Raw genomic sequence first — 12,572 nt, forward strand, 5'->3', positions numbered from 1 at the left:
TGTATACCTGATTGTCCCCGGGCCTGCAGTGTAATTCGCCGCATCAGCATAATCCAATGCGCCCCGCTGTGTAATTAGCAGCCATATCTCACCCGATCTCGGGAAGTCCACGCTGCTTAGAGACCCCCGCTGTGTAGTTAGCCGCTGCCATGGATAACCTGATTGTCCCCGGGCCTGCAGTGTAATTCGCCGCATCAGCATAATCCAATGCGCCCCGCTGTGTAATTAGCAGCCATATCTCACCCGATCTCGGGAAGTCCACGCTGCTTAGAGACCCCCGCTGTGTAGTTAGCCGCTGCCATGGATAACCTGATTGTCCCCGGGCAGGCAGTGTAATTCGCCGCATCAGCGTAATCCAATGCGCCCCGCTGTGTAATTAGCAGCCATATCTCACCCCATCTCGGGAAGTCCGCGCTGCTTAGAGACCTCTCATATACGTGATTCTTTCCCCTAGTGCCGGCTTTTCATGTTGCGTCATTACAGGCGGCCGGCACTAGGGGAAAGAATGACGTATATGAGAGGTCTCTAAGCAGCGCGGACTTCCCGAGATGGGGTGAGATATGGCTGCTAATTACACAGCGGGGCGCATTGGATTACGCTGATGCGGCGAATTACACTGCCTGCCCGGGGACAATCAGGTTATCCATGGCAGCGGCTAACTACACAGCGGGGGTCTCTAAGCAGCGTGGACTTCCCGAGATCGGGTGAGATATGGCTGCTAATTACACAGCGGGGCGCATTGGATTACGCTGATGCGGCGAATTACACTGCCTGCCCGGGGACAATCAGGTTATCCATGGCAGCGGCTAACTACACAGCGGGGGTCTCTAAGCAGCGTGGACTTCCCGAGATCGGGTGAGATATGGCTGCTAATTACACAGCGGGGCGCATTGGATTATGCTGATGCGGCGAATTACACTGCAGGCCCGGGGACAATCAGGTATTCATGGCAGCGGCTAACTACACAGCGGGGGCCAATCAGATTATACTTATGTAGCTAATTACAATGCGGGGGGCGGTGACACATGGCTGCCAATAACTACATAACACTCGGGCAATGCCCCCGGGGGGGGGGGGGGGGGGGGATAGCTGAGGACACAACAGGACAAGCTAGGGACACACAGATTACACAAAAAGGACAAGCCTAGCACATAGGGGGACAAGCTGAGGACACAGAGGGACAAGCAGAGGAAACAGGTTGACAAGCTGAGGTCACAACAGGGCAAACATAGCACACAGGGGGACAAACAGAGGACACAGTTAGACAAGCCATGGGCACAACAGGACAAGCATAGCACACAGGGACAAACAGAGGAACAAGCATAGCACATAGGGGGACAAACATAGGATACAGGGGCACAAACAGAGTAGGATACAAGGGGACAGATAGGGACACAGGAAGACACAAGGGGCATAGGAGGACACAGGGAGACGCACAAAGTACAGGAGGGCTATAATAATTGCTGTGAGAACATCCACAAGATGCCCCTGGACCATAGACACACCAGGTTTGCTATATTTTTTTTTTCCCTGGTTTTTGCCCTCTAAACCTGGGTGCGTCTTATGGTCCGGAGCGTCTTATAGTCCGAAAAATACGGTACATATCAAAGCAAGTCTGTGATATGTCAACAATTATGTGTTAAATAGAATATGCTAGAAATAAATGTAACTTCTGCATTTCAAAATAATTTATTGACACACTGATAGTACAGCACTATATAAATACTGTATCTAGATACAGTGCTGTACTATCAGGGTGTCAATAAACAGTTATTTTGAAGATCAGGCAATATATTTATATCTTGTTTTTTTTCTTTCAGACACGAGTCGTTCTCTTGTAATTCTTCTAACTGCTTCATATTATTGTTAAGTGCTACAACCATTCTTTTTTGTTACATAGAATTTTCCCAGAATGAACGCTCAGACCAGTGGCTTAACAACATTTCAAGAGGCCTCACAGAAAGATTTTGTTGTTCCCACATCTCCCAGTCAGAAGTACACTAGAGCAATTATAACTCCATCACATACATGAGTGGACATAACAGCATGCACTCATAGCTATGTATAATACGTACAAGCAGGGCCGGGCCGAGGTAGAGGCGAGAGAGGCTCCAGCCTCAGGGCGCAGTGTAGGAGGGGGCGCACAATTCACTCAGCTTTCATTCCACTATTGTGTTTGAAGCAGAGAAATAAGAAAAAGGGATACAGAGACTGCAAGCCAGATAACTAGAGATTAAGGTGTTGAGGGCCCTGGGGCGCCTCTTAAGGCTCATACACACATCAGACTATGGTCTTTGGAAAATGAAAGATCACAGACCAATCTTACCACCCTTCATGTAGTATGAGAGCCATACTCTACACAGTCTTTTCTATGGAGCTGAACTCCACATCAGAAAAAAATCTTTGCAAGATGCTGCACACTCAGATGCTGTACAGACACAAAAGATCAGTATCTGCAAAAGATCTGTTCCTGCAAAAGATCCATTCCTGCAAATTGCAATGATAGTCTATGAGATCTGCAGATCATCATACACACATGATTTAACTGACATTCATCTGCAGATCAGACAATCATCCGCAGATCTGAAAATCCATCCTGGTGGATCTGATCTGCAGATGCATGTCAGTTAAATCATGTGTGTATGATGATCTGCAGATCTCATAGACTATCATTGCAATTTGCAGGAATGGATTCTTGGCAGGAACAGATCTTTTGCAGATACTGATCTTTTGTGTCTGTACAGCATCTGTGTGTGCAGCATCATGCAAAGATTTTTTTCTGATGGGAAGTTGAGCTCCATAGAAAAGACTGTGTAGAGTATGGCTCTCATACTACATGAAGGGTGGTAAGATTGGTCTGTGATCTTTCATTTTCAAAAGACTATGGTCTGATGTGTGTATGTGGCCTTAGTCTAAAAGCAATCAGTGTGTGACGGCTGGCGTGGGAGGGATGGGGGGGGCGCACTTTGGATTCTCAGCCTTAAGTGCTGGAGGACCTTGTCCCTGCTCTGCCCATTTATACTTAATACTCCCCCATTTATACTAAATACTTCCCCATTTATACTTAATACTCCCCCATTTATACTTAATACTCCCCCATTTATACTAAATACTCCCCCATTTATACTAAATACTCCCCCATTTATACTAAATACTCCCCCATTTATACTAAATACTTCCCATTTATACTTAATACTCCCCCATTTATACTAAATACTTCACATTTATGCTTAATACTCCCCCATTTATACTAAATACTCCCCCATTTATACTAAATACTCCCCCATTTATACTAAATACTCCCCCATTTATACTTAATACTCCCCCATTTATACTAAATACTCCCCCATTTATACTTAATACTCCCCCATTTATACTAAATACTTCACATTTATGCTTAATACTCCCCCATTTATACTAAATACTCCCCCATTTATACTAAATACTCCCCCATTTATACTTAATACTCCCCCATTTATACTAAATACTCCCCCATTTATACTTAATACTCCCCCATTTATACTTAATACTTTACCATTTATACTAAATACTTCCCCATTTATACTAAATACTTCCCCATTTATACTTAATACTTTACCATTTATACTAAATACTTCCCCATTTATACTAAATACTTCCCCATTTATACTTAATACTTCCCCATTTATACTTAATACTTCCCCATTTATACTAAATACTTCCCCATTTAGGCTTCTTGCACACCAAGACGTTGTGTTAGGTGCCACGTTAAGGTCGCATAACGTGCACCTAACACAACGTATGGTGCTGCAAAAGCCGACGGTAGAGTGAGCCGCGTTCGGCGGCTCGATTCCTATAATGTCTCCCAGAGTGGCGCTGATTGGCCAGCGGGACCACGTGATGCGGAGCGAGACACTCCGCATCACGTGGTCCCGCCGGCCAATCAGCTGCCGCCAGTGCAGTGAATATTAAGTAGCCATGTGCGCGGCTACTGTAGCTGGCTCTCCCCGCCTCCTCTCCGCCCCCCACTGCGCATGTGCAAACAGTCTAACGCGGCTATAGCCGCTCCAACGCCGTAGCATGCTGCACTTTGCACCGAACGTGCAGCATTACATGTAACGCAACGTGGGCTGTGTGAACAGCCCACTTGTGTTACATTGCTGTGCGTTGGGGGAGCGTTACAGGCGCACTAACGTGCGCCTGGAACGTCTTGGTGTGTAAGCAGCCTTATACTAAATACTTCCCCATTTATACTAAATACTTCCCCATTTATACTAAATACTCCCCCATTTATACTAAATACTCCCCCATTTATACTTAATACTCCCCCATTTATACTTAATACTCCCCCATTTATACTAAATACTAAATATACATTTATACTAAATACTCCCCCATTTATACTTAATACTCCCCCATTTATACTACATACTCCCCCCATTTATACTACATACTCCCCCCATTTATACTAAATACTCCCCCATGTATACTAAATACTCCCCCATGTATACTTAATATGCCCCCATTTACGGGCCGAGGTAGAGGCGAGAAAGGCTCCAGCCTCAGGGCGCAGTGCTCAATTCACTCAGCTTTCATTCCACTATTGTGTTTGAAGCAGAGAAATAAGAAAAAGGGATACATGGCAGAGACTGCAAGCCAGATAACTAGGGATTAACCCCCCCCCCCCCTTCCCTTGCCATTCCAATTATATCAACAAGGGGGCGGCGCAGCACTTTTTTTTTTTTTTTCTCCATTCATGTAGCTAGCCTAGCGCTAGCTACATGATAGCCGCTGACAAGCGGCATGCCCCTACGTACTTCGATCGCCACCGGCGATCTTTGCAAGCAGGAAATCCAGTTCAGAGTGTCAGAGGGAATCTCGATCCACCCCTCAGCGCTGCCAGGCTGCGCAAGGGGTCTGGAGGGGGGGTGGCGGCGGGTAGCGGCGAGCGGCGGCGATCGAGATAGGCATGCAGCTAGCAAAGTGCTAGCTGCGTGCAATAAAAAAAAATTGAAAATCGGCCCAGCGGGGCCTGAGAAATCCTCCTACGCAGGTTACCCCGAGCTGAGCTCGGGATAACCGGCAAGGAGGTTAAGGTGTTGGGGGCCCTGTGGCGCCTCTTAGTCTAATAGCAATCAGTGTGTGACGGCTGGATTGGGAGGGATGGGGGGGCGCACTTTGGTGTCTCAGCCTTGTGTGCTGGAGGACCTTGTCTCGGCTCTGCGTACAAGGTGCAGAAAAATTCAAAGGGCAGTGATCCACCTGACTTGGATGCCCCACCCCCATATTCCAGACCCCATAGCAGCTGCTGTGACACCATCCTTTATCATCTTCCTCATTCTAATAGCTTTCTAGTAATCATCAGTTGTATAGTGTGCTTCTATTTCCTGGTTCTATTACAGGCGCACTCACTGATTCCCTTACTAGGATTGTGGTCCCAAACCATTACCATCATTTGGCGCTTTTTACAAAACCATATTTTATTTGTTTCTTATAAAAAAATACAAACATTAGAGCGGTTTGCACCATGTAGATGAAATTGTTCCATATAACCAATAATCATGGTCATAAACAGTTATCTGTAATTGTGGTAGACTGAACATTTTCTGTGGGTCTTTCTTAGGTCATGGACTGCATCCGGGACTGTTTTGTGACTGGGAATTGGGAAGCTGATAAAGATGCAGAAAAATTGCTGCAAGAGGATGGTAAGCATAGACTGCTACAGCATCTGCTCATACAAAAGTAGGCAGGCCTACTGGTGACGTGGGTTTAAAGCAAATCTGTGGCCATCACACTGAAAATGGTCTCTTGTGTTGATATATACCAAAGTACTGTGGGAGTTTCTTTTTTTGCAGAGCAGATCACCTGTCTCCACCCACTACCTTGCTCTTATTGGCAGGGGCAGCTTTGTGTTTACAGGAAAAGACTGGCTGGCACTTTCGTCCCGCTTTTTGACTACTATCTGCGGGTGATCATGCGATAGGTGGAACCATTTGGACAATTCAAGTTGGTGTTAAGACCAACCAAGTTGTGTGTGCCATTTACACAGTCTACACTGCAAACTTGCCTATATGTGTCAGTGTCCGTATGAGGGATGTTACATATTTCCTGCTGTTCTGGCTTGCCTGAGGTACGAGTGGAACAGCCTCACCCTACTGTCACCCATCTAAGGCTCACAGCTTTAAAAAAAAAACTCGGGATCAAAATCAGATCCTTTCCTTGAGAGGGAAGCCTCAGGATTGTATTGAGGCTTCCTTCACTACTATTTGTTCCCCGTTGCTGAGCATGGCCCCACTTCACATCTGGCCCGCACAGCTCCTCTTCCTGAAACGTAGCTGCGCAGGCCCAGTACCTTGGAGCCCGTGCCTCCGGCTTACTGCACATACGCGGACAGGCTCGGTTGGCAATTGCGCTGCCACGCTTCAGGAAGAAGACCTGCGCGGCACCGATATCATTTTCTGGGGGGCCACGCTCAGCGACGGAGTACATCAGAGCAGGAAGGGAAGGCTCAGCACGATCCTGAGGTTTCTCTTTCTTTAGGTAAGTATCTCATTTTGTACCCGGGGCTGGGGTACTCCTTAAAGGAACGCTATCAAAGTTTTACTTTTTTTTTCTGATCCCCTTTAATAGACAGAAGAGTTAGTAATGAAACCTAGATATTTTTTTTTTTTTTACTACCACTGTCACTTTATCAGATCTTACATATGCAGTGCTAGGAGTGGAGTTGGGTGGCTTCTAATCTTGTTGCCATGCACAGCCCATGAACTGGCTCCACTCCAAGCACTGCAAATGTAAGATCTAATAAAGTGACAGTGGTAGTAAAAGAAAAAAAATCTGAGTCATTACTAACGCCCTTCTGCCTTTTAGGCTGCTTTCACAGTAAGACGTTACAGGCGCACGTTAGTGCAGCCTGTAACGCAGCCCAACGCATAGTAATGAAAAAATCAATGGGCTGCTCACAGTGCCCACGTTGCGTTACATAGTAACGCTGCATGTTCTGGGAAAGTGCAGCATGCAGTACGTTATATGCGGCTTTAGCCGCGTTAGACTGTGTACACATGCTCAGTAATGTTGGAGGAGGAGGTCTCCCCTCCTCCTCTGCGCCCAGCCACATGGCTAATTAATATTCACTGCACTGTGATGAATCGTGGTGGGACTCCTAGTGTTGTCCGGATCATGAACGAATCGTTCATTTGATCTGGATCTTTTTTGTGAGTCAAATCATCCGGATCATCACAATGAAAGATTCGGTTCACAGTGGATGTCTGTCTGGAAGAAACAGGAACCTACAGAATGTTCAGTGCAGGGAAAGTCCTGTCCTGCTAGTCATTTCACCCAGTCTGCTTCCCTAGTAAAATGATTCAAATGATTCGGTTCAAAGATCCGGATCTTTTCAATGATCCGATTCAAATGATCCGAATCCTTAAAAAGATCTGGACTTCCTATCACTAACCTGGAGCGACTGCTTTGAGAGCTGCTCAATCTGACGTCCAACTTCAACACCACCATGCGTTGCGTTAGGGGCACGTTATGTGACCATAACGTCCACTAAAACGCAACGTCTTGTTGGGAAAGTAGCCTTAAAGAGATCAGAAAAAAAGTAAAACTTTGCTAGTGTTCCTCTAAAAACAGATAAATAATATGAAGTTGTTACAGTTTACAAAAGGAAAGCTTAACTGCCTGCTTTTTTTTCTAAAAGCTGTTCTTGTCCTGTGTCCTCTGACTGCATCCTTCTGTGTAGAAGATCCTTTGCTTTTCCCTCATTTGCATTACTGTATCCCCTCTCTTCTCCCATTCAAATCAGTGAGTTGGGAGTGACTGCTATGTGAGTTGGGAGTGACTGCTATGCCAGTTGCTACCGGAGAATACATGCTGCTCGGCCACACCAAGATGGCAGTCTGTCAGCTGAAATGATCACAAGCAATTATTTCAGCTCCTATAGGCTAGTGTCTATGTGGGCTCCATACAGAAACTCTGCAATGGTCTGTCTGTGATAAACGTTTTAAGAACTTGGAAAGATCTAAAGATAGCTAGAAAGAGTTTAAATGCCAAACCACAAAAGCCGCAACGGCAGCCGATTTGACCGACGAATAAAATGGTCATAATTGTTTGTGATATGAGAATAATTATTGGTACTATGTAAACTGACCTCGTTTGATATCACACAATGCCTATTTAATAAAAGAATAGCGATTTTTCTCAGTAGAAAATAGCAGACTTTTTTCTTATGGTTTATTTATATAGAGCAGACATCTTCCACAGCTCTTTGCATAGTGTACATAGTTGTTTCACTAAAGGTACCCTCGCTACATACATCTAGCAATTTTGGCGGCCAATCGACCCAAAAGACAGATCGCTCTCTGATCGCAGAGAGCTCTGTTGGCTACCATAAACTGCAGGCTGGTTCCTGATCAATTTCAGCATGAAATCTTTCAGGATTTTCTCCCAGTTGCATCCCCCCAAATGTAGATTTACCCCCGGTGCCCCTGCATTAATACTTTACCTGTCCTGTGTACGCACTGGTTGCCAGCATACTGCAGAAGGAGCTAACACGGAAAAGAAGTGCAGACACTGGAAATGTAAAGTATTAATGCAGTGGCACCGGGGATGAAGGGGGGGGGGGGGGGGTACATATACATTCGGGGGGACGCAGCCGAGGGTAATTCACAATCATTGTACACCGTTACCGCTACTGACCCCATGCATGTTGGCTCGAGATTTTCCAGCATGTCCAATCAATACTTGGGACCAATTTCAGCCCAAAATTGGTTGCATCATTGATTAAGCATACTTTTGGCAAAAATCGGATGGTCAATTGACTGCCAAACCTACAGTATGGCCCCTGAAACTGTCCCTCGCAGGAGCTCACAATCTTGTCTTTGAGAATGTATTTTGTGTTTACAGACGAGCTGTATGGCGATTTTGAAGACTTGGAAACAGGAGAAGTGCACAGAGGCAAACCGGAGTCCAAGAATGAAGAGGTAATCTCCACAATCCCTTTCTGATTCAATTCATTATTAATCAATTTTTATTCTAGCAGAAAGGAAAAAGATGGTTTTAAGAGCTGAATTGCATCCCAGCATATTTAAGAAGCCTTATTTCTGAAATGACAGAACACATAATGTTAACGTTTTTTTAACCCCCCACAAAAGTGCAAGATAAGTTTTAGCTTTTTCATTTTGTCCATCTCTATCTGCAGCACCCATCTTGTCGGCCCTCCGGGTCTCGAAAGAGATCAGGAAACTTCAGTTGCCCCTCCAGGAACCACTTTCTTGTAACACCCAGACCAGTGTCTATTGAGATGCTCATCTTCTGAGTTTGTTTCATATTTAGGCCTGGTTCACATTGGCCAAAAAAACCTAAAGATTTAGCAGACAGTACTGAACGGACTAGAACGCTTCCAATGTTAACCAAAGGATCTGTTCACAACGGTCCGTTTGAAAGGCTCAGCAGTGATTTTTCTGTATAAACGGATGTGCCGCATTGACCGCACGCTAACTGAATGGAGGGTCACGGATAGAAAACTGATGCCTTTAAGAACTGGTCCATTCCACAGATAAGTTTTTACATGGATCAGTCTTCCGTCTGTGCCAATGTGAACTGACCCTTATTGCACATAATGTGCGGCTTGAAATTGACAAAGTAAAAATCCCCTGTCAGTAGCTACTGAATATGTTTGGCTCATAGTACTTTATTTGCATCAATCTTGCAAAGCTGCAGCTATGTCTCTGATCATCTCTGATAACCATTTATGACGCTTATCAATACTGTATACTCCAATTAAATCTAGATGAAAGGAGATGGAGCCGAGTGCAGAGCTGAGCAGGGAGGGACTGCATTAGGTTTACCGTCACACTCCACTGTTTAATAAGAAAAACAAGGAATAGCAAAATACACATTTTTATTTTATTTTGTTTAATGCAGTGTTTATTAAAGTAAAACTGCCGCTTTATAAAATGTATCTCTTACTGGTGGGGATCATTTTATCCCTACCCTTTGATATATTGACATTAGTAGATGTTTCCTGTGCTTTTAAATGATTAAACGCATACAAATGTATTTGTATACAAGTTATAATTTTATATTCCAGTACTCAAAAATGTTTGTGTTTTTTTTTTTTGACAATCAGACTTTCTTCCTAGGCTACATGCATTGTGTGTGGGAAGATTGGTACTTCCTGTGTAGGTGGGAAGTTGAGTAAATCACTTTAACCACTTAACGACCGCCTAACGCCCACAGGCGTTCTCGGGTCGTTAGTCGTGTAGCATGGAAACGGCCTTTCACTGCCAGTTCACGGAGGGTGTCTCCGTGAACAGCCGGAGAGCTGCCGATCGCGGCTCGCCGGCAAAATGTAAACAGGCGGGGAAGAAATCCCCGCTGTTTACATCACACGGCGCTGCTGCGCAGCAGCGTCGTGATGTAGATCGGCGATCCCCGGCCTCTGATTGGCCGGGGATCGCCGGCATCTGATAGGCAGAAGCCTATCCTATCAGGCGCAGGACGGATATCCGTCCTGCGCCGCTCAGAGGGGAAGGGAGAGGGAGGGAAAGCCGGGGAGGGCGGAAAGCGCTCCGGAGGGGGGCTTTGAAGAGCCCCCCCCCCCCAGAAAGTGCAGGTAGCCGGCGGCGATCAGACCCCCCCAGCAGGAAAAAAGTGGGGAAAAAAGGGGGGGGAAGTCTCATCGCCCTGGCTATTTCCTGATCGGTGCTGCGGGCTGGAGAGTCCACGCAGCACCGATCAGAAGAAAATCCCCTGGTCCTTAAATGGTTAAACAGGACACAAGCAAAACAGAGAGAAATGCTTTCTGTGTGTTTTTAGAGAGAAGAGCCTGTCTAATTCCCTTTCATCTTCAAGTAATCACAAGTATAATTTGATCTCTCAGCTGTGTCAGCACAGAAACTCTACAGTCACCGCTAATATGTAAACTCAGAATGTTAACCCTTTGTCTGCTTCCATGAAAGCAGGAAGTAGCAGAAAAAATAAATCTCATAGCGCAACACTGTGTAAAATTGTAAACATTTACTCCAGTTTTGCACTTAAAAGCTCCAGGGATAGGTAGCACTTAGTTTGTCCCGCGGGCTCTCCCCCGCTCTGCCTCCCGGTATGGCCGAATGGTTTCCTCAATCCCTGTTCATATGGACCCGCTCTGGCCTCCCACCACTTGCTTGTTTGAAGAAGAACGCCGTCAGCAGCTCCGCCCAATCGACTTCGTCACAAACACGTGACTCATCAGGGGCACGGAGCTACGGCGGCGCTGTTGTTAGATATATTATACTCGTGCTCTATGATTGGTTCAGGGCTGCCCGTGTCCCCTCCCCTCAACAAAACTTTATTAAACTATGCAATCCAGCATGGTTAACAAAGAAAGTTTTGCTGGAACTCACGCCTGGATGAAGGTTAAAATGACATTTAGTTAAAATGAGGAAGTATATTCCATTGAAGTATTTGGAGATTATAAAAGGAAGATCCCCAGTGAAATTTAGATAACTACGGACATCCTGTCCGGTTTCGCAAATGAGACCCCGCAGTTTACATAACATTATCATTGTATAAAATGCCCTATATAAATATGCATTAAGAGATGTGCTACATTCAAGACTCTATATAATAAATCAAAGAATAAGTTCATATCCACTCCCATTTTAATATATCCTGCAGCACACATTACCTACTATAGTAGCTTTCTTAATAAAAATTCAACACTGCCTGGGGCAAAGTTGTTACTACACTGCAGTGAAATTGTACATTCAATTGAATGCATAATATGGGTAATATTATATGGTTCCATTCAATTTAAGGGATGCCTGCTCCCTAGGGTAAAAGGTTTTTTTTTTAATCCAGTTATAATTTTATTAAAGGAGGAAGGTCCATTCCGGACAATAAGTATAGGTATGGGCTTCTTTCCATGCAGGCAGTCATTCAGTGAACCTTCCCCATCTAGCCTTGTTCAATAAAACATTTTAGGTCAATATCAATGTTAAACCCTTTGGGTGTTAGTGTCTCAAGTTCATATATCCATTTCGTTTCCTTTTGGGACAACAATGTAATGCAGTTACCCCCTCTCCAATGATTTTTTACTTTCTCAAGTCCACAGAAGAATAGATGAGCTGGATTTTGCTGATGTCTCCATCTAAAGTGAGAGGACACAATGGCCTCAATTCACTAAGCAGTTTAGACTAGTCTACTGATGGTTTTTAGTCTACCAATGGTTTGGCCAGTTGCATCAAAGGGGAATTCACCATTACCAAATGTTTTAGACCTGTTTTTAGACCTGGTCTAAACCATTTGGTAATTTGGTGAGTAAAGCAGGGGAAATGATCAAAAGATGCAATTCACAAACAAGTATCTATGACTGACATCCTTCTCCTTTGATGAGCTCTCCTCTGGATACAAGTAACCTCCTGCATAATTAACTCAAAAGGTTCCATTTTCACGTCTAAAATACCTCATAGAATTACTTTACCGACAGAAATCAGCTGGTCTAATCTCTGTCAGAAAAAGTGGGTGTGGTTACTCCTTGTTTGCCTTTGTGAATTGTGTAAGGTCTATAAGCAGGTCTAAAACATTACATCAAACCATCAGTAGACTAAAAA

At 44.8% G+C, this 12,572-nt stretch overlaps 1 protein-coding gene across 1 annotated transcript in view; it reads left to right on the top strand.

Moving 5' to 3' along the window:
* The window catches only part of LOC137534112 (ribosome biogenesis protein BMS1 homolog), a 67,781-nt gene that overhangs the window by 37,621 nt on the left and 17,588 nt on the right, over nucleotides 1-12,572 (top strand). Inside the window, exons 13-14 of the mRNA XM_068255475.1 lie at nucleotides 5,603-5,684; nucleotides 8,884-8,960. Coding sequence (XP_068111576.1) covers nucleotides 5,603-5,684; nucleotides 8,884-8,960 — 159 coding nt within the window. The remainder of the gene's footprint in view (nucleotides 1-5,602; nucleotides 5,685-8,883; nucleotides 8,961-12,572) is intronic.

Source organism: Hyperolius riggenbachi, chromosome 10 (genome assembly GCF_040937935.1).
Source record: "Hyperolius riggenbachi isolate aHypRig1 chromosome 10, aHypRig1.pri, whole genome shotgun sequence".
NCBI classification, from domain to species: Eukaryota; Metazoa; Chordata; class Amphibia; order Anura; family Hyperoliidae; genus Hyperolius; species Hyperolius riggenbachi.